This window comes from Gorilla gorilla, chromosome 15, assembly GCF_029281585.2.
Source record: "Gorilla gorilla gorilla isolate KB3781 chromosome 15, NHGRI_mGorGor1-v2.1_pri, whole genome shotgun sequence".
NCBI lineage: Eukaryota > Metazoa > Chordata > Mammalia > Primates > Hominidae > Gorilla > Gorilla gorilla.
The window spans coordinates 83,366,746-83,389,089 of NC_073239.2; the positions used below are offsets into that span (position 1 = coordinate 83,366,746).

General features: G+C 36.8%; 1 protein-coding gene and 1 pseudogene across 6 annotated transcripts; one reads left to right on the plus strand and one right to left on the minus strand.

Moving 5' to 3' along the window:
* The window catches only part of LOC134756447 (histone-lysine N-methyltransferase SETMAR-like), a 245,731-nt pseudogene that overhangs the window by 214,078 nt on the left and 9,309 nt on the right, over window positions 1–22,344 (minus strand).
* On the plus strand, window positions 9,590–21,883 carry CCDC196 (coiled-coil domain containing 196). 6 transcript variants are annotated; one of them, XR_002002557.4, is made up of 11 exons: window positions 9,633–9,896; window positions 10,001–10,153; window positions 11,505–11,601; window positions 12,329–12,379; window positions 14,074–14,151; window positions 14,353–14,436; window positions 14,958–15,017; window positions 15,385–15,526; window positions 20,158–20,198; window positions 21,438–21,496; window positions 21,683–21,772. XR_002002557.4 is itself a non-coding variant. In XM_019009364.4 (10 exons), the coding sequence occupies exons 1-10, from the start codon at window positions 9,847–9,849 to the stop codon at window positions 21,800–21,802; spliced, it is 894 nt and encodes a 297-aa protein (XP_018864909.3). In that variant the 5' UTR covers window positions 9,628–9,846; the 3' UTR covers window positions 21,803–21,883. The 6 variants fall into 6 exon arrangements, 5 of the variants coding, with proteins under 5 accessions (XP_018864913.3, XP_018864909.3, XP_018864911.3 ...); XM_019009364.4 differs by lacking the exon at window positions 20,158–20,198 and having other exon boundaries at window positions 9,628–9,896; window positions 21,683–21,883; XM_019009368.4 differs by lacking the exons at window positions 10,001–10,153; window positions 20,158–20,198 and having other exon boundaries at window positions 9,590–9,896; window positions 21,683–21,883.

Here is a 22,344-nt window from a genome sequence, read left to right on the forward strand (position 1 = left end):
AGCCTTCTTCAACGTCTGCATCTTTGCTAAATAGACCAAAACTTACAATATATAATTAAATGTTACATTATATGCATCATCAAAACTAGGCCAGTCTATTTATACGGAAATTGAGTATCTTGCTAACTTACTATTTTGATTTGAAGATAGATGTTGGCATTCAAAGAATTATTATTATTATTGTATAAATAATATAATGGCTATATGGTATACTGGAAAAATCACCAAAATGGGAATAAAGAGTCAAATTCGAGACTCAACTCTGCTATTAATTAGTTATATAATGTTAGATTAGTTTTAAAATCACCCAGTATTTAATTTTGGTTTTTAAATTTACTAAAGTGTCCTCTGGTTCTAAAATTCCACAAATTAAAAATGTCTTGATATAACTTATTACCCATTTACTATTAAAAATGCACTTTAAAAGATGATAGGTAGCATAGTAGTTGCTATGACATTATCTGTAGGAGTTAATGTAAGTCACCTAGTGGTGTGATGCTGATAAATGTTTTCAACAACCAGCTCTCTGGTGAAAACAGCTTGGATATGTATCTTTGGCCTAGTTCCAGAGTGTGACTATTCACCCCAGATGATTTAAAGTCACTGAATGTGGAATTGGAAACAGATAGGCACAATCATCTCACAAGCCAGTGTAAGCCGGCTCTGGCACAACCCTGGCCCTGCATTTATATGGTATTCAAGGAAAAATATATTCAGCTGCAAGCAACAAACAATCTAGCTATCAGTGGCTTAAACAATAAAGGAATATATATTTTTTTCCATGTAAAAGAAGTCTGGACGTAGCGGTTCAAAGTTTGTTTCAGCAGTTCCACCATCTCAGGGTATTGGGTCAGTTTCTCCATAATTCTCTTGGCCTTCTACCTTATTGTTACAAAACAGCCAGAGTAGCTCCAAGCTTCCTGTCCTTTTAGGACCATATCCAAAGTAGAAAAGACATTGTAAAGAAAACATATTTTTTACTTGTCATTGTTTTCCTCCTTTTATTAAAGAGAAAGAAAAAATTTGCCCAGAAACCCCAGAAGGCTTCACCTCATGTTTCACTAGCCAGGACTGAATCCCATGTCCATTCTCAGACCTGTCACTGGCAAAGAGGATGTGAATTGCCACAGTTGGTTCAGATCAATTGTGATTTTAACCCTGGGACTGAACATATGGACAAAAGAGGAAGTAACATTGATGTAGGCAAATAATAGTGTTGGCTACATGTAAGAAAAGTTTCAAGCTGAAAAATGCTGATACTTGCAACTACCAACTCCAATCCAATTTGTTAATTATTGAGTCTATTCAATGGGCAAGACAAAAGAATGTATCTATCTCTCTCTTGGGCATGTCATAATCACATGCCCAAGAGTGGATTTATAAAGGAAGTCCCAGCATAGTCACTAAGACATTTAACCTTTTTAAACTTCTTTATGAAATTGGGAGAGTTATATTTTAAAATGTCAATCTATATCATAATTTAACTTACAAAAATTTTTAATTAATGTGAACACCTTAGATCAAGCTTTTTGACCATTTGGACAAAGGAGTAACTAGTCCTGATTTAATTTAAAAATTTACTGTTAATATCCTAATTCAGGGTTTTATTATCATGATATATTACTATATGTAATGGCCTTCATTTAATTTTTAGTAAACGCTGCTTGGGTTATAGACCAGTTTCTAACACATGTACTCAAGTAATAAAATTTCATTTATTTAAAATGACTTTGTGGTTCATAAATAGTATTTCATTTTATGACATTCAGAACGTTTGCCACAGTGCATCCAAACTGAAATTTGAAAGGGAGTCAGATCTGGTATATTAAACAAGTCTCAGAATAAAAATTTTTTTTACATGGAAAATGACCAGCTTATAAAGCCAGAAGATTCTCAGAGTTGTCACCTAGGGCTTACACAGCCTTTAAAAAATATACAGAACCTGTTCAGACTCTGCTTCTTTATATTTTCCTAATTATCATTTATTTATATATCATTTTTTATTTGCAAATACAAATGTAAATAAAAGATGGAAAAATGCTACTATACAGAAAAAAGGCCTAATATGACAAATGTCATTATTGAAGCAGCATATGGGGCAAGGGTACATAATTTGGTTATTTTTATTTTGTAGTGCCTAATATTGTAGATGGTTATTGTTAAATTGAGAAAATTATACCAGTGGCATACTTTAGGTTGTTCAATCATTTCAGTAGAGGTGGCAGATGAGCCTGTATGAGTAGCTAACGCAGAACTAGATAATTTTTGCTCAGTTTAGACTATGGAGACTACTTTTTATTTTGGCTGTGGAATATGACTAGATTATCTAATTTGAGATGTATTATATAACCCAGCCCTTTACAAATTTTATATTTTATCTATTTAGTACTTTTCTATGTCCCCTATAATGCCTAATCATAGGTGTCAAGAATATTTGTTTTTTTGGGTTTTCTCATTTTATTTTAAAAGTGTTACTTCTGTTTTTCACTCTCTGACACACTGAATCTAAATCTATCAAATTAGGTAATAAGATCAAACTGGCATTTCATATAATTTAAGCAAAACAATCCTTGAATTACCTGGATTAAATGCCGTCTTTAAAAATCGTTATTTCATTGCAAAAAAAGAAAAACCTAGCACAGAAAAAGACTGATTGAGTATCCAAAATGACAGCCTGAAGGCCAGGTGCAGCCTCCAAGCATGTATTTACTCTACACAATATTTAAAAGCCAAAAGTCACAACAAATTCACATTTCCAGCTTCTCTTGAAAATCATTAGGAACTGTCAGGATTACGTCTCTGGATTTTCAGCTGGAGCTGATTCCCCATCCCCACACCCTACTGTAGACAAGACCTCTGCTCTCCTGTAACCCTGCACAGTCCCTGCTGCAATGGGCTCAGTGCTTGCACTTAGCACTCCCACTTTGCCAGTTTCTCTCATTTAAGGCATCTAGCAGGCATGTGGTTGTGCTAGTGGTTACCTCATAAGGACACTCTCACTAAGAAGGAAGTGGGGGCTTCTTTCATCAAGGAAGGAAGATATCCCCTCTAAGCCCCCTCAGGAGGAGCCTTAGAGGGGAAATCATTTTCCCCTCTAAAATTATTATGAAAATCATTTCCTAATTTTGCCTAGAGGGGATTTGCCTAGAGGGGATATCTTTTTCTAATACAAAAGGAGACTAGCAGCCCTCACAGAATTCTGATCTAAGCCTAAAAAGTCCTAAGAGCAAGAATTTTGTCTTATTTGTCTCATTTGACTTTGTAATCTTGGGGCTAGGCAGGTCTAGAACACATAATAGGATTCGAAAAATGTAAGACAAGTAAATGATTCAGCTTCTACTGTCTACCAAAAATTACTTTGAAAGGCTCTTAAAAGATTTAAGGTATATTTGGAGGAATATTGGCACCTTCACGGTCACCAGCCTATGGGATCTGAACCTCTTTTAAAAGGAATTCTGTGGACTAGGAAGCCCTATTGACTTGGATTGCTCCACATTAATAGATTCTACTTCCTTTTCTTACTTGCTATGTGCTACTGTTCCCTGATGGAACTGAAGCCTGGGCATCCAGCTATTCCCCAAGCCTGTCTAGTCTGTCCCACATCCCTTTACCCAGATGTGTACCTAAAACCCCAATATACCTTATTAGCTGAGTGCACCCAAAATATAATAGTAAATTTCAAAAATCTACTCTGCTTCCAGAAGCAAAGTAAACTTTCTTTACAGACACACACACACACACACACACACACACACACACTAGGTAAAGTAGAATATAGTTTTCATTCCAATCTATTGTATTCCATACATCTTAAAAATATATACAGAGAATTATTTTTGCTCATTTGTTTACTTATTTATACTTCTCTACAAAGGATTGAGGAGGTTTATGAAAATAAGAAAAAAACTGATTAAAAAATCAGGCACAAAAAAGCATTAATTAGATTAGAAAGTCATAAACAGGGGTTGGGTCTCACATGTCTGGTCACAAAATTGCTTTGAGATCCCCTGCATACCAAAAGAAAATAAAAACAAAACCAGTTTACTGATTTGTCCCTAAGGAAAAATACATGCCAATATTTCCCCAAAGAAGCAACATTTTCTTTAGTATCTAATTCTGAAAGAAATTTATGATATGTGGACAGTAGTGGCAGCTGGGGAGAGCTGGTCATGGAAAGACGTCTTAGATAATTTTCTTTACAAATGCAGGAATGGCTTCATAAAACTTACTCAGGGTATCCCAAATGCAAGGTGGATATGTGACACAAAATGTCACACAGGAGGTAAGTTCTACAGATGCCCCCACTCCCACTCAAAAAAAACAAAAACAATTCAAGTAAACAGCTTTTGGCTGATACGCTGTGATTGGAGAAGAAACCTGGAAGCAGTAATTCTCAGTCATAGCTCCACAGATCCCGCATCAGAACCACCAGGGATTAGCGAGTGCTTTTTAAAACCTCACGTTCTTCGTATCTACAGAGTAGGAATCTCTGGGGGATAACCCTGAGGAGATGCAGCTTTTCCAGGCTCCCCAAGTGATTCTTAAATCCCATCAGAAAGAGAACCTCTGTCCCAGAACAGTGGTCTTCAGGCTTTTTTTGCTTGTGTGTTATAAAAGAATTTTGAAAAACTAAGTACGGTGTCACATTTAAGTTGCCATCTCAATTTTTTATTCTAATTTTATACAGTTGCAAAACATACAATTTCTGCTTTATTGTAATACTGATATTTTCAAATAAGTCTTATCTATCACCTTAAAATGTATCCAACGAGTCTTAAATACTCATACTTAATGAAATGTAAATAAATGAAAAACTCTTCTACAACAGTCAAAAATTTTACATTTTCTCCTTGAACTCATGTTTCCATTACACTCTCCCCATAGAAATTTATTCTAATGCAATGTATTTTATGTTTTAAAGTCTTTTTTAACATCCCATCATGCTTCTCTGCAAAATATGTACATTGAAATTTTGTTGTTTTAGTTTTTGTGATGTTAAGACTGTGTTAACATTTCTTCAGAACTAAGTTAGCATTATAATTGTTATTAGTATACAATTAACAAAAACATACATATTATATATATTTCATAACTAATTTTTAATTATGACAATTTTTGGAAAGTGCTTCTATTAATTTGATGGATAGGCTGTTTTGTCCCCTGGTTAGTTCATGTATTCATTGGTGAGTATTACTTATTACTAGAATAAGACAAGCTTAAGCATCAATTTTGTTCATATGCTTTGCTTTACATACAATACTCACTGAGTGTTTACACAAATAAGGAGATGGGAATGGAAAGTATTTTGTTATAGCAATATCACTCAAATCTTTGAACTTCTTCTGAATTATAAACCCCAAATCATAGATAATTTATCATCAAAATTTAATTGTATTAAGTTTAAGCTGACAATTTTATTAGGTCTTCCTTCAATTTTGTTAATAGCACAGAATTGGAAATCACCTAACTTGCAAAAGAATTTATAATCCAGTCATTAATAGCCATTTACTCTCTTTAATCCCAGCACCAACATTTTGAAATATGATTAGTTTAATGCTCTAGATGTGTAAAAGGGATGTGTAAAAGCCTCTAGGGCATTAAACTACCCCAAGTAAGATTCCAGATGGTTGAAAAGTATTCCATTCTTTTAACAAGTGGATGAAGCATGATTGGAAAAGGGGAGGTGGGAAAAGAGGCCAAGGGACATTCCCAGGCAGATTCATTTTAGTAAAGAATATTTGTGGAAATTGAGGATCTCAGAAAAGCTTTTCTAAAAACTACTCTTGCTTCCACATTTCTCAAAAAGTCTTGAGGAAAGTTCACAAACCTCAGTTTGAAGACCACTGTGCAATGTATCTGAACACATTGACAGAATTAATTACTTTCAAAAAGACTTCAATAATATTACAGAAAATTAATGTGTCCCAACATTTATCTCAGTCTTCTCAACTCCCTGGATTTAATCTAAATGTAGGTATAGCCTGACTTGAGATAGCTATAGCAAGGGTTAAGGAGAAGGAGCCAACAAAATGTTCATAACAAACAGCACAGGAAGATGTGGGAGATCTTTAAGAGCCAACAAGCCTTGCTGTTAGGAAAGCCAGTCCTTCTCTCCTTATTTTAATGAAATTCTTATAATTCCCCCAAGGGTTGAATTGGCTCTGGGTTGACAGGACCAGAAGGTCCTCATGTTTTCTCCCTGAGGAATTCTGTAATTTTGTTGCCACAAACAAAGCTGAGGATAGGAAAGCATCTCCTTTTTTGTTTTGTTTTGTTTAATATGAAAATAATTGCCTCTACTCTTGGAGACCTGGCTTAATTAGACTAATCTGATTTTCCACTGGCAAAACCAACACTAAAATGGTATTGCTCCAAGTTCTCTAACTATAGAGCAATCATACGTTTCCTCAACAGATACTAAAGTCAAATGCTATAATGTTGGATGAGGTCATTGTGACTAGCTTGTTATAAGGCCTATTTTAAGAGACCACATGAATTTCAGTGAATATTATGCTGTGATAGGAAGCAACAGATAGAAAGTTTAATGCAGAAAAAAATTATAGAATTGTTCCTATAATTTATCTAAACAGGATGAGTTTCCACAAGTTATTTCATAAGAACTATGTTACTTGACCATAACCTTTGTTCTTCTACCCCCACACTCCACAATATCAGACCCTGGTCTGTTTTCCCCTCTCTTAGCCACCCCCTTCCTTTTCTTCCCTGCTTAGCTTGAACACTATCATCAACCTTTTGATGGATACTCTCACCAGCACTCTCAGTGCTCCCTTGAACTTCTGCTTATCTATTCTGCCAAGTCCCAGCTCAGAGTCAAACAACCATCTGGTTCTCTCTACTATTGCTTCTAGTTTGCCAAGTACTGCTGGAGAAAATTGTGTAACTGCTGATTCATGCCATGCCAAATCTGCAATTTCCAAATTCACCTTGACCCTTTGCACTACTTGGCAATACTTTTACTTTTGCCTGGTTGGCTTCCTTTTCCAGTGCTCAGGTGCTCTTCCAAATCTCATGTAATTACTCTTCTGAGGTTTCCTGCCACACCTCCTCAATCAAGAGATGACCTAATTTTCTACATCAGAAAAAAATTGTGTTCAATTTCCCTTCCTCCCACCTCTAATGGTCATCTACATCTTAATGTGCCCTTCCCCCTGTTCCAGGGGATCATTATCATGCTATCCCCTCTTAATACTGTTCATTGGTTTCTAAGCTATTTACTACAAACTCTATATACATTATTACAAGGCAAATATTCTCCTTGGAATTAATATTGCAAGTTAACAAATGGGCATTGGAAAGACAGGAAATAAAAGGTGCTGATTGGCTATAGAAACAGCACATGAAAATAGCAAGTGTTGGCCTGGCGCAGGGGCTCATGCCTGAAATCCCAGCTACTTAGGGGGCTGAGGCAGGAGAATCACTTGAAATCGGGAGTCGGAGGCTGCAGTGAGCCGAGATTGCACCACTGCACTCCAGCCTGGGCAACAAGAACAAAACTCCATCTCAAAAAAAAAAAAAATATATATATATATATATATATATAGCAAGTGCTCTTCCTCTTTGAATCATTCATAATCAAGAACAGAAATGAAGGTAAGTTGGGCTGCTACTGCCCATTAAATGTTTCAAAATTCTATCATAGTTCTGCCAACCAAGTATCACAACATGAAATTTAGAGAGGCAATACTTTAGCGATCAATGCCATTTTTGTCCTCTACTATTTGCTACCACCTGTCACATATGCAGTCAAAGATGCTACTAATGATAATTCATCCAACCAGTTTCTTTTTTTTAACTGTGAGGCGTTTTCTCACCCTCATTCAATCCAAACTTTTCATGGAAATTCCTAGGGCAACCAATGTGAATTATGTATGATTTGATATGGCTGTCCTAATTTAACATCATATTATACCAGGTATCATACAAAACTTACAAGTGACATATATATGTTGTAAAGGTATTTGTAGGCCAGGCATGGTGGCTCACACTTGTAATCCAAGCATTTTGGGAGGCTAAGGCAGGTGGATCATTAGAGGTCAGGAGTTTGAGACCAGCCTGGCTAAGAAGGTGAAACCCCATTTCTATTAAAAATACAAAAATTAGCTGGGTGTGATGGTGCACACCTGTAATCCCAGCTACTCAGGAGGCTGAGGCACGAGAATCGCTTAAACTCGGGAGGTGGAGGTTGCAGTGAGCTGAGACTGTGCCACTGCACTCCAGCCTGGGCAACAGAGCAACACTCTGCCTCAAAAAAAAGAGAAGTATGTGTAGAGACTACCAAAGAAGTTTTGATGTAGAGGATACTTAGGAGAGCTATGTATCCTATTTAACCAGAAGCAGATCTTTGTTTTGTGGGCCCCTAAAACACATAATTTGGAGAGGTCTGTCTTTCCAAAAAAGAATACAAAATTATGAATACAAAATGAGGTTCAGGGCCTTTGGAAGAGGTCTGTGAAAATAAAGGGCTCTAAAGTTTAAGTTTCATTAGCCTCATATAAATCACCCTTTCTGTATCTGACCACTTAACTGAGGCATTAAGCAATCCTAAAACCCAAACCAAATAAACACAAACTCACTAAAATGGGAACACCTAACATGAACCAAGCTCTGTACATAATACATTTCATACTCACAACGAACCTATCAGGTCAATATTACCATTCTCACTTTTACAAAAGCAGAAACTGAGACTCAGAAAATTTAGTAACTTGCTCACAAGCAGCTCACTATGCACAGTGAAGCTGAGATCCAAACCAAAGTCTGACAAACTAAATCTTGTGTTATTTCCATTATAATACTCCCCCTTTAATGTTTCCCACAAGATAAAGGGGTTAAGTTACTTTGGAGAACACCCCTAGAAAATGGCTGGAAGTGTTCAGTTAATACTTGACATTGACATGACTTAATTCACTTTGAGACCTTCATTAAAAATACTTCTCTAAAACTGCGTTTAAAGGGCATGAAAAAAAAAACAAATGTATAACTGGGTTACCTTCCAATAAGTGACATAGATGAAGACAAGAGATCTTAAGGTCCAAAAGAAATGTGATTATAATAAAAAAGAAAATAGAAGCAGAACCAGAAAATCCTGAAGGGAGGCTAGAATTATTATACAATATTTCAGGGAAGAGTGTGGTTATGGAAGGACATACTGATGATATGGATCTTTCACAAATTAAATCCTCTTCCTACATGTCCAATATTCTTTTACCTGCCATTATGATAATATCAAATTTTAAAGATTGAAAAATAATGACAGTGGCTTATATATTATATTATTCTATTATATCCATACCCTGTATTTGCCAGTTTGATCTCTTTTAAAAAAAAAGTCTCTTAGAAGTATTCCTTCTTCCTCTTGAGGCCCCCAAAAGGTATATGCTGTGTCTTTATCTTTTCTTCATTTGCAGACTCTGTCACTGTGCTCTTTAGATAGTGGCATTTCACAGAGGTTTGTTGCCATGAAATAAGGTGTTGATGAGTCGTTTTTGACAGTCCAACATTTTCTAACACAAAAGTAGATATGATGTGATTCCATCCTGTTCATTCAAAGACTTCAGAATAAAACTTTGTCATTTGGCTAGATCTAAGGCAAGAACTGATCAGATGTAGTTAGTATTTCCAGTCAACTGCCATTGATGTTGAAATTACTTTAAAGACTTGTTGATTATGTGGTATTAGGGCCATTGTGACCTCGCTGTAGCTAAGATCAGTCCACTGCAGCAGGAGTTTCAAGAACAGCAGCACAAAAATAATGACTTAACTGGATAGAAAAAAAGGCACATATTTTCAGGAAGGCCTCTTTATTCTTAGAAGTTACCCTTCAAGATGACAAGTGGTGCAAACTCTTCAGGATGTTACCTGCCCTCAAAAATAAGGTGAGTCTTTGATGGAAAATGCTAAATAGAAAAGAGGGTCTCTCTCTCTCTCTCTCTCTCTCAACTCAGGCTAAAGGCAGGTATTATTGTGCCTCTTCCCACAGAAGTTCTAAAATAGATGACAACTACTTGAAGGAATTGAATGAGGACTTAAAGCTAAGGAAGCAGGAACTGCTAGAGATGCTCAAACCTCTAGAAGATAAAAACAACCTCTTATTTCAAAAGTTAATGTCTAACTTGGAGGAAAAACAAAGGAGGTATGGGCTCTTACTCTGGATTCCTAGAGGTAAAAAGGCTGGAGAACTTGATCTGCAAAGGACTGGCAATAATTACTTATAATTTTTTTTTTTTGTTCATTACTAAAGGTTTGGACATTCAGCTGTAGTAGGCAAACAATTTGTAACTACCAAGTCAGGGTGACAACAAATTCTTTATTTTCCTTTAGTAAATTAAATATGACTCAGCCCTCATTTCGTGGGGCTAGTTATAACTCTTCCTCCCCAGGCTGCCCACCCAAGAAATAGTGAAACGCTTTTAATAGCATTAGTTTACCACGGTCACACAGATGCTTTCTTATGCATGATCACTTTAGAATAAATAACTCTGCTCTTTCTATGCCAAGCAGTGGAATGGCAGTATTTTCTAAGCCTAGGAGCCCTCTGAATTAGGGCACAGCCTCTCTAAATATACTAGGCAGCTGAAGTCTTAACTCTTTACCAGAGCACTCACTGTACTTGGGACCCACAAACTCTGTTTCCTTTCTAGTCTCAGAACGTCTCTCCTCAGTGAGTCTACCTTTATTCTATACCCTTATCATAAGCATCTCAAAGGACTCATATTTTTGGAGAACAAAATGCAGGCAGAAAGTTGTGGTCAAGCACCAGCTGCTTACAACTCAGCAACAAGCACCAGCTGCTTACAACTCAGCAAAATAGACTTCTCTCAGAGCAAGAAAACACAAAGTCTTAGAATTGTGTTCTTCATTTAGAACTGGGGAGAAAAAAGTACAAGAACACAAATATAAAATAATTTATGCCTTTAAGGAATATCCTCTCTCACAAGGACTTGATTTTGATTTAGATTTTGTTAGAACTTCTTAATGGCTTGCATTCTCTGGGGCTATGAAAGGATATCAGTGACTTCCCCAATAGACTAAAATGTCCTTATATGAAGAAGCAAGGAAGTGGGAGAAAGTGGACAGAGGACAGAGATGGGTTAGGAAATAACTCTGGGATTTATCCTAGAAGATAGCAGGTTCTTCAACCTCTTCTTATAAAGGGGGCAGAATTACCCCTTCTTCTCCCAAAAGTCACACACTGCAACATTCTTCTGAGGGGGAGGAAAGGACTCTCCCTGGCTGTTGGAGACCTAAGTTTTAAGCATTAAAGAGCACAGAATTCATTCTAGAGCACATAGATAGGCAAATGTCAATTAGAAATGGAAACATCTTAGTTACAGAGATCTTCTATGACCAGAAGTGCTTCCATAACTCCTGAGATTTCAGTCCCCATCTAACTTTCATGGTAGAGTACTTTCTGACTAGTTGCAGAACATCAGTATTACCCTTAAGGAGGTATGTATGTTTTATGATGCCTCTCTTTCTTCTAGTCTTCAGATCATGAGACAGATCATGGCAGGGAAGGGGTGTGAGGAATCCTCGGTCATGGAGCTCCTTAAGGAAGCAGAGAAGATGAAACAGAACTTGGTAAGAAGTAGGAGGGACTCCAGGAACAGCCTCCGGAATAGGGCTCAATTCCATTGCAGTGTCAGATGTGGAGAGAAAGACAGAGTACTCATCTCTAGCATCTGATGCTCCAACACTCATATCTCCTTGATCTAGAAAGTCCAGGGTGACCCAAAAGGAGTCAGATGGAATGTTGGGAAGAACACGACTAGCAAGCAAAAATTCTATTCTTTGACTTTTAAAAACTTTTTATCTAGGGAATTAATGAATATAACCATATTAACTCTTCACATTTCAGAAAGAATAGTAAAATATTTGCTATAAAGAATAGAAAATACCTATCAAAGTAAAAGAAAAGTAATAGTTTGCTCTGCAGGATTCTTACAAGATTTTCTTTCAATCAGCAATGTAAAGGATCTTAAAAATTAAAAATTAGTGGTCTAACCCCCAAGAAATGGCCACATAAGAGCATCTTAAGTGTTAGGAACTCATTTCTATAGATACTGTCTAACAATTATTATAATTAAAGTTATTACTTAAAACAATAACTTGGTTTTTTTTTACCATCATCATCATCAAACATCTCTTATGCTCCTGGATTTGGGATTAGACCCATTCATTGCCTTCCTCTGTGGTTTACTATGTCCCTGGACCCTTTTTCCACTATTACTTAGTAACTTCTTCCAAACCCACTTCAATGGCTGGACAAATACATGCTTCTGTTGTTTGGTTCTTCCCCCTCCAACAGGAAAGGAAAAACAAGATGCTTCGGAAGGAAATGGAGATGCTATGGAACAAGGTGTGCCTCTAAGGATCTATTGAAAGTATTGTCTTACAGATCACAATGCAAAGAACCTCCCTTTCCTCTGGCCCCCATCCTCATTGTTTCATGTCCTTGCTTCCACCGCATGCCTCATTCCAATCCATTCTCCAAGGTGATCTTTTTAAAACAATTAAAGCATGTTACTCTTCTTATGAAAAACCTTTACAGCCACTAATTGTGGCATAATCTGGCTCTTGCCTATTCTCCAGTTTCCTCTCATAGATGTCCTTCCCTTGCTTTCTATGCAACCATGCCACTGGCTTCTTGTGGTTTCTCAAACATGCCAAGCCTTTTCCTATCTCAAGGACTTTGCTCTTGCCTTCCCCACTGCCTGTAATGCTATTTTCTCATGGTTGGCTCATTCTCATCCTTCAGGTCTCAGCTTAAATGTCATCTCCTTAGAGAGGCCATCCTTGTTTGCTCCATCTAAAGTAGGGCATCCTCCTCCCCTTTTCTATTATATAACTCTGCTTATGTGCTCAATAGCACTGTTTATAATATAAAATTATTATTATTGTATTATTATTACTTTTTAAATTGTTTCTTGTTTCCCTGCCTCCTTCTGTATCTTCTCAAGCTCCTTCAATATCTTGATTGCTTTGTCCAAATCTATAGCTCCTAGCACAATGCTTGGAACATAGTAGAGAATCAATACATGTAAGTTGAATGAATAAACAAATGAATACCTAATTCTAATGTCCTTATAATTTTACAGCAATCACCACATTGTTTAAGATAACAATATTAGGGCCTTTTGCTGGGAAACCAGAGCCAGGGAGTAGGGGGAAGGGGACAGGGAATTCCTTTGTCCCTTGTCCGAGACTTTGTCCAAGACTAATCCCTTGGGACCCAAGTGCTTCTTTACAGACTATGCAACTAGAAGAGTAGATTGTGTCTTGTGATATAAACAGTTATATAGTGTGATCTCTGTCTTTTTTTTTCATCTGACTTTTCCACAAATAATCAGAATTCCTTCAAGCCCTGCATCTTGTATTGAGATCTGCTCCAGGTTCTCGTGGGCAGTTACAAATTAGTTCTACGAATTGCCAGAAGTTTTAGTTCCTGGGTTCTTGAGTCCTTGTAATAGGAAATGTGCCAGCACAATTCCTCTATCTAAATCCAGCTTCTACAGAGCTCTCAAAAGGGACATCTATACACTTAACCTGTGATCAACTTTCCCTACTCATATTTTAGAAGAACAGCATGCCTAGTGGTCAAGAACACAGGCTTCAGAATCAGAAAGATCTGGTTCAAATTCCAACTCTGTACTTTCCTAGTTGTGTAACCCTAAACAAATAACCTCTCCAAGTCTCAGGTTTCTCATCTATAATATGGAAATAAAAATGGTCCTCAAAGAACTGTGAGGATTAAATGAGAATGTCTGCAATATAGTACAGTAAGGAAAATAAGCAGAGTAATGCAGTAAGTAGCTTAGAGTAGTGACTGGCTAAGGGTCCAGCTAATAGTTTTCACTCCTATAAGGTACACTCAAGGGACTGAATGAAAGGAAGGGCTCATTACATTCTCAACTCCCTTTGGTAGTACACTTTTCATGCCAGGCCCTGAGAAGCTGCTGACTGGCAGGAACCAAAACCTTGACCCATATTGGTTTTCCACTTCCCTCTTTAATTTCCACTACTTTAAAGCTTTGCCAAAATTTCTTTCCACAGACATTCGAGACAGAAGAACTTAGTGATCAACAAAAAGCACCACAGACAAAAAACAAGGCAGACTTGCAGGATGGAAAGGCAAGTGGACTGCATGTACTTAAAATTTCAAGATTGTCGATGTCACACAGCTGGAAACAGCCTGCTGACAATCAGGGCTAATTTGGGTAGGCAGATAGGTAGGATCTGGGTTTTTAGGGTTTATTAGATTTATGGCCTGCTGAGACATTGCACTTCTTTCCTAGGACCTCTTATTCCTTTAGCTCTCTTCTTTCATCCCAGGCTCCCAAATCCCCCTCATCACCTAGGAAGACTGAGAGTGAACTGGAGAAATCATTTGCAGAGAAAGTGAAGGAGATAAGGAAGGTAGTACGGCCATTCTGAATGGCAGTGGCTTTTAGAGCTAGTAAACTAGAAATCTTTAATGTTGCAGTAATTTGCCTAAGGTATGGTGTGCTCTTGGACCAATGCCAATTTTTATAGATTTGGTTCCCTTGTGTTACTATATTTGAGTTAGAGTGATATCACAAGTTTCTGGGAAATCATATTACGAAAAAGTGAGAGAAGCTATACCAACAATGATAACTCTGCAACAGCTAAATGATGTCAGAACTTCCGTTCATTTGTCTTTGAAAATGTATTCAGTGGTATTATGCTGGTATCTCATCTTCCCATAACCAACTCACCAACATAAAATAACTCTATTCATTAGCTTTTAGAGGATGGCTTGTACAGTTGAGGCCAATTAAGAGAATTGTGCAGTTAAAGTCAATTTAATAGTAAATCTGTGACACTATAATTTTGCTATAAGGCTTTTGCAGCATATTGAGAAAACTGATTGCTGATCTCAATTTACTTTGTCACCCAGAGGCTCTTTCTTCCACCAGGAAAAGCAACAGAGGAAAATGGAATGGGTCAAGTATCAGGAACAAAACAACATCCTTCAGGTACTAAGGTCTTCCAAGGCTGGATATAGGATGCAATTTCATTCATATAATACAAAGGCTTTTAGCTGCATATTGTGAAGCCCAGTCCCCACATCCTAGATTACCGATTGCCCTGCTAAAACAAATGTATCATAGAAAGATAGCTGAAGGGACCTATCTCTGAACTTGGAATACATGCTATTTCTTCCTATATTCTTGATTTTGTTCTATTCTAAATGGGGAAAAATCACAAATACTTTCTACCCAACTTTTAAAGACTGAGCATGATGGAATTACTTTTTAACTTCCGGGTAAAGAGGATTCAGGTAACAATGGATTCAGAGAAGCCAATCCTATATGTGTAGTTTCGGAAAATATTCTCTTTCAGAATGATTTTCATGGCAAAGTGATTGAGCTGAGAATTGAAGCCTTGAAGAACTACCAGAAGGCCAATGATCTGAAATTATCACTGTATTTGCAGCAGAATTTTGAGCCAATGCAAGCATTTTTAAATCTTCCTGGGTCCCAAGGTAGGTAGAATATCCCAGGTACACAGTTTGAGGTTTTGTTTTGTTTATTTTATATTGGAGACCTTTACTTGTAAAGTGAGCAACACAATGCCTGGCACACAGTAAGTTAAATGTTAGTAGTAGAGTAATTAATTTTTTCATTATTATTTTTTTTTTTTTGAGATAGAGTCTGGCTCTGTTGCCCAGGCTGGAGTGCAGTGGTGCGATCTCAGCTCACTGCTACCTCCGCCTCCCGGGTCCTAGTTCAAGCAATTCTCCTGTCTCAGCCTTCCGAGTAGCTGGGATTACAGGCACGCACCACCATGCCCATCTAATTTTTGTATTTTTAGTAGAGACGGGGTTTCACCATGTTGGCCAGGCTGGTCTTGAACTCCTGACCTCGTGATCCACCTGCCTTGGCCTCCCAAAGTGCTGGGATTACAGGTGTGAGCCACCGCGCCCGGCCTATCATCATTTTTATGACTCAGAAGCTTCTGTACTAAGGCAAAGATTCTCTCTGGGAGAACTGTTTTCCTTTGTAAAGATAAAGTAATATATTACATACTTAGCATATGTAGCTGATATATAGCTAGCACTCAATAAAATATGTTTCCTTTCCACCTCATCCCCTTTTCTAGGAATTAGAATTGTTTAATCTTATTAATCTTGCTGGAATAGACTCTGCTACTTCAAAGCAGAAGGCCAAGGAGACAGACATCTGACAATGGTTGTGAATTTTATCAATCCAGTTGTCACTCTGAGAGTTTCAGCGATTTCCCCACAGAATTTATGGCAATATTAGAGAAAATAATATAGTTCATTTAAAAAATAGAATATAGAGATGGCTCTGAGGACAGGGAAAAAGTTCTTAAATTTTCAAGTATCTATGAATATCAACTCCATTTTTCAAAAAGGACACGAGATGGGAAATCATGGCCAAGGGATGACAATGTTCTATCAGTATCAGTATGTATGTTTCTAATTTCTTAGTCTTATTCTGTAAAGCACTTAAACAGCTTACAAAAATCACAGTCAACACATAGGGTTAAATAAATATATGAGTAAATCAAAGAAAAGGGAAAATAAGTTGAAGCTGGGCAAATACACAAGAATGCATAATGAGAGTACTGTACAGCTGGCAGAGGTAGGCTACAAATTTGGTTCTGAATTTTCCAGTAAAAAGAAACATGGATTTATGAAACTCACGAAGTAACAACAAACCAATTGCTCAGGAGAAACATAGTTTTTCCTGGTGTTGAAATCTGAGAGAAATTTCTCCTTCAGGTCCATATAATGGGGGCAGGACATTGTTTGTGTGATGATAGTCGCCAATGTCTTCAACAATATTTCAAAATAAATTCAGAATCTAAATTTCCTAGGTTGTTTCTCCTCTGCTCTTTGGCATAATCTGATAAAAAGATATTAATCTGAAATTTATTTTAAGTGACAAATCACCTCAAGATGATTTGATTCAGGTACATAAGACTCTCTGGTCTGGCTGGATCCATAGGTAAATTTTAGAAAACTAGTAAGACTGAACTGATTATCCTTCAGGCAGTATTCCATGCATATTTTTCTTTCAATTTATGTTCTAATAAGAATTGGACAGCACAAAATTGGAAAGAATCCTGGAATGCAACCAGAAGCAGTATTAAATCATTAAGATACAAATTTAAAAGATAGAAGAGAGGAGGGTTATGAGGAAGACAGACAAGTCCCTGTTTTACTTCATTCAAAATTAGCTGAAGGTCATCTCAAGGGATCTATATGGTAAAGAGCCAAAAGCTTTTTAGCTCCAGAATCAAATTAAGTCTAAATTAGTAAACAAGGGTTCCATTCAACTTGATTGTCTCAGGAGATATTTTTTCTCCTTGCATGTAAAACATTGAATCAACTTTGAATTGGAACAGCCACAGATCCACATCTTCTTTTCTCTCCTTTCCTTTTATGTTCCTGGAGAATTAAATGATAGGGTACTATACGGCTTAGTTACCACAAATTAATGTAGCCACAGGCAATGGATCAATGTGTTAAATTGATTCTGCATCCATTTAGCACTAATTATGGGCCAGTTTCATTTTCTAACACACGTATTCAAACTCTATAGGTTTGTTCGAGCCCAAGTGGATTTGAAATCTAATGGAGTCCTATATTTTGGTTATGTGGCCTATTTTATCACCTCTAGTATTTGATTATTTAAAAGAAAACAAATATTCTCTTCATAAAGGATTTTAAAACTAATTATGTAAAGAGGTTATTACCAACCTATTTGGTAATAATTTCTTAATGGTAGGTGTTGTAGTATTTTCCAACTTTGTGTATCACCTGGACTATTATTTATTCAATATTTGTTGTTTACATTGACTTCTTTAGTTTCCTAAATGCATTCCTTGAAAATAAAATTTATGTTACTATTTTAAATGAAGAATCAATATAGTTTTCCACAATAGAAGGTAAACTTAATAATAAATACACAAAAAACAAGACTTTAATGTTCTAGAAAAATACATAAGCCTGAGATCTATTTTATCTCCATTAGGAAGTGAGATTAGAAAGACATACAGAATTTTGGCCAGGCATGGTGGCTCACGCCTGTAATCCCAGCACTTTGGGAGGCTGAGGCAGGTGGATCACGTGGTCAGGAGATTGAGACCATCCTGGTTAACATGGTGAAACCCCATCTCTACAACAAAATACAGAAAATTAGCCAGGTGTGGTGGCACACACCTATAGTCCCAGATACTCAGGAGGCTGAGGCAGGAGAATCGCTTGAACCTGGGAGGCAGAGGTTACAGTGAGCTGCGATGACGCCACTGCACTCCAGCCTAGGTGACAGAGTGAGACTTCGTATCAAAAAAAAAAAAAAAAAAGACACAGAGAACTTTAAAGAAAGCCAGCACCAAACTGCAACTTTCTCCTTGATGCCATCAAGTTTGAAATAATTGAAAAGGCAATAATTTTCTCACTGTGATTTATAGTATTTAATGCCTTGTCCCAACACCGAAATTTATCCCAATTGCCACCTAAAATCATCTCATCATCAAATTTTGGCAAATTGTAATTTAAGGAAAAAAGCACTGAATTTAAGACTCAGATACATGAGTTGCAGGCCTTCCTCTGAGGCTCACCAGTTATATGACTTGGAGAAGTCATTTAATTCCAGTTTTTAAAAATACAAACAACATTAACATGGAGCATGCTGAGAACTTAATACCTTGTGCAACCCTCAGTGACTCTATGAAAGGTATTATAGAACAAGAAACAAGCTCAGAGAAGCCAGGCTTCTGGCTCCATATTCAATCCTTATTCCCTAGACTATGCTACAAAATGGATGTGTAAAAGCATGTGACTTTTCATGCCTGTTCTAGATCTAAACGCTATAATTTGAATCCAAATTTATTATCTGTTTAACGTATAATCTTCTCAGTGAAGAAGCATACTCCTAAGGTTAATTTGTTCAGCAAGAAATTGTTAACTCTGCATTTAGCCCAGTAGGTGGCACCAACCACATCCAGGCTTCAAGTCCACAGAGTGGTAATTCAGGAACCATGAAATGCTGTGGGAGAGATCGGTCTTCTATTACTCTCAGGACAAAAGGTGCCACATTCATGTATCAAATGAAAAAAGAAAAAAATTTCTTGATGTTTTATCACATGCTCTTTTGGCACCAAGGTGTATTACTGGCAGCCTTGATTAGACCATGTTAAACTCAGTGTTCTGTTGCATAATTTTTACCTAGTATTTTACTCCCTGTACTACAGATCTCTCCATTTCAAAAAACAGTCACTGCCCACTTCCTCCACAATCCTTGTAGAATAGTGTTCCCTTCTACCACAGATAAATCAGGCGATTGGGGCACTAAAATAAAAAATGAGCACTAAACAAAAAATAAAAGATGGTGCTTATTTGAAGTTTGTATACTTAACAGTGTTACAGGAAAGCGTTTCTTTTTCTCTAGTTTCAAAAGAATTGAATTGCACAAACCTGTCTTAGAGAAAGGGTGGAATATAATTTTGGACACACCTCTCAGTAAATCAGGGTACAGGCTCTTCTGTTCTAAGCATTTCCAAGTAGATGAAGAGTTTACCTCAGTACTCTTAGCCAAGAATTCCTCCTCCCACTGTCTGATGTGCTGGTTGGCTGAGTTGCAGTGGTATGATCTGTGTAGCTGGCAAAATACAATCCTGTGTTAATATTACTGATTTTGTTACACTTCAACAAATCCCTACTTGTGAATTCCCTTGATGCCCAGGATGTGGCATTACCGTCATCCATGTTATCTCTTTGGCATGCTGCCTCACTTAGTCTGTTTACACCTACGGTGAAGTCTTTACTTTTGATCTTTCTGGAGACAGGTGACATTTGAAAGGATTTACTTTTCCACCAGTGTAAAATTATAATTTGATTCAGGGTGTATTGTAGGCCCTCTCTAACTTCTATAGAGTCCAGAAGGCAAGTTTGTGGACTTTGGCAGTCACCTATCTTAGAGAGCACAGGTGCTAAGCAATCTCTAAATTCAACTGAATTTCCCATCATATCTGCTGGTGTTTAAAGAAGAGGTTTATCTTCAGCAATAATATAACTTGTGTTAAGACATTTGATTCTGATAGCTTTGCTTTTCTCTCCTCCCCTCAATCCCCACCAACTCTTAGCATTTCCTTGAGCTCTTCTGAGAAAAACCTGAACGTTGGATGTGAGTATTATGCTACACTTATAAATTCAGATGAAAGCCCAGCAAAATGGGAAATGAATACTCTTTGAGACCTTATTTACTCTCTAACTCCTTCTGTTCTGAAAGCAAGTCATTCTTCCTGGCTTTAACCTTTACTTCACTTTAGTATTATTCTTCCTGATGGCTGAACTACACTTCAGCAGGTGCTGCTGAAGGGAAAATAGTAGTGTTAAGCTAAAATGCTGAAAGGCAGGCGCAGAAAACCACAGCTAGCTCAAATCCAGGTCCTTGATAAGCAGTACTGTTGCTTTCAAGTACAGGCTTTTTAAAGCTTTGAGGCAACCTGAACCTTTTGAATGTCAAAGTTAGGTTTATGGTATTAATAGGTTATAAAGTTAATTTCTAAACTAAGTCATTCTTTTACTTCTTTAATACTTCACAGAAATTCAGGGGGAGAATAAAATTCTTTTCTTCCTAAATATAAATTTTGAAGCTTGACAAAATAAACTGTACCCTTATTAATATTATTTTAGTGGGTGACAACAGATTCCATAATTTGTGGGCATCACACACTCAGGAGTGCAGCAGTATGTCTAGGAAAATGTTATCATATTTAGCAAATAAAAAAGGATACCCTATTAAATTTGAATTTCACCAAATAATTTTTAGTATAAGTGTGTCCCAAATATTTCATGAGATATATGAAAAATTATTTGGTGTTTATATTAAAATTCAAATTTAACTGGGAGTCCCATATTTTAGTCTGGCAACTCTAATTTAGAACAGACTCACTATCGGTCGTATTTAGCACCCTATAATTCTCCCTTTTTCTCCTTTTCATTGCCTCCCTTCTCACCCTACGCCTACCATTCTATCTGCTTCCTCTTTCTCTTCCCCATCTTCACCTTTATCTTTTGTTTATTCTCCACTATTTATAATTGACCATTTTTGTGAAATATATCTATCTGGTTTATCTGAGGGTATGTATATATACACATAACTTATTATTCCACTTCTTTATTTACTTGCATATAATTCTTAAATGATTTTTCCCCCTGTGGGACATGAGCTATAAACAGAAAAATAGTCTGCCACTCCAACTTCTGAAATATTGCTTGACAAAGTTATTTTCTAAAAAAAAAAAATCAGAAAATTCACATCAATGCTAATACCCACAGTGATACAAAACAAAACAAAACTAGTGGTTTTTTTTTTTTTTCCCTCAAAAGAAGCTCTTATTTTCCTAATGTTTCCCCTTAGGTACTATGGGCATTACAACTATGGACAGAGTGACTACTGGCAGAAATGAACACCATGTGGTGAGAACTACTTTCTTTAAACAAACAAAAAATCGTTTTAAGGGCTTGAATAGATAGTGGGTATAGATTTTTGGAATGCATTGCTTAACATATATTCTAATTTAATATTTTAGGGGATTTGCAGAGTGGGTGCTAGGGTACTCAATATTTTAGCTGTCTTTTTTCCTCTGTTTTTCCCTGTCTTAGAGAATTCTGGGAGCAAAGATCTACACAGAACAACAAGGAACTAAAGGAAGTCAGCTTGATGATACAGGAGGGAGGCTCTTTTTTCTGAGGTCATTGCCAGATGAAGCACTGAAGAATTAGCAGGCTTTCGCTCCATTTGCTTTGGACAGATTTAAAGACTAGGCACAGCCATTTGTGTTAATTAAAATCTCTCACACCTTTGTTTTAGTGCTGTTTTCCCTCTCTCCCCCCACCAATCTGGGTGGAAATGTTGGATGTTTGGCCTTAAACATGTATGGAATGTAGTCATTTAGGGATTGTAAACAACCTCTGATTATTTTGATAGCTTTTGGATTTGAAATGACCACATTTCAACCACATTATACAATATGTTTTTACTAAGTCCATAAAAAGGAGCTCCTCTCCACTTCTGAAGTATGTAATTGTGGACAGATCCAACCGTGGGAAATGAGAAAAAGTAGGTATAAAATAAGTAAAATTATATACCACAGACTTCTTTTACTCTCTCACCAAAAACATCAAAATGACCTGTTGATTCTGCCTCCTTGTTATCTATTCCTTGAATATCATCCACTTTCCTAGTACCACTGTGGTTTTGTTTGTTTGTTTTTGTTTTTGTTTTTTTCCCCAGGCCCTCCTTCCTGCCTGGATTACCGTAGCCT

Coding starts and splice junctions, on each gene's coding strand:
- CCDC196 (XM_019009364.4), top strand. CDS start 9,847: ATGACAAGTGGTGCAAACTCTTCAGGATGTTACCTGCCCTCAAAAATA. Junction 10,154..11,504: donor TTGGAGGAAAAACAAAGGAG/GTATGGGCTCTT, acceptor TCTTTCTTCTAG/TCTTCAGATCATGAGACAGA. Junction 12,380..14,073: donor TGGAGATGCTATGGAACAAG/GTGTGCCTCTAA, acceptor TTCTTTCCACAG/ACATTCGAGACAGAAGAACT.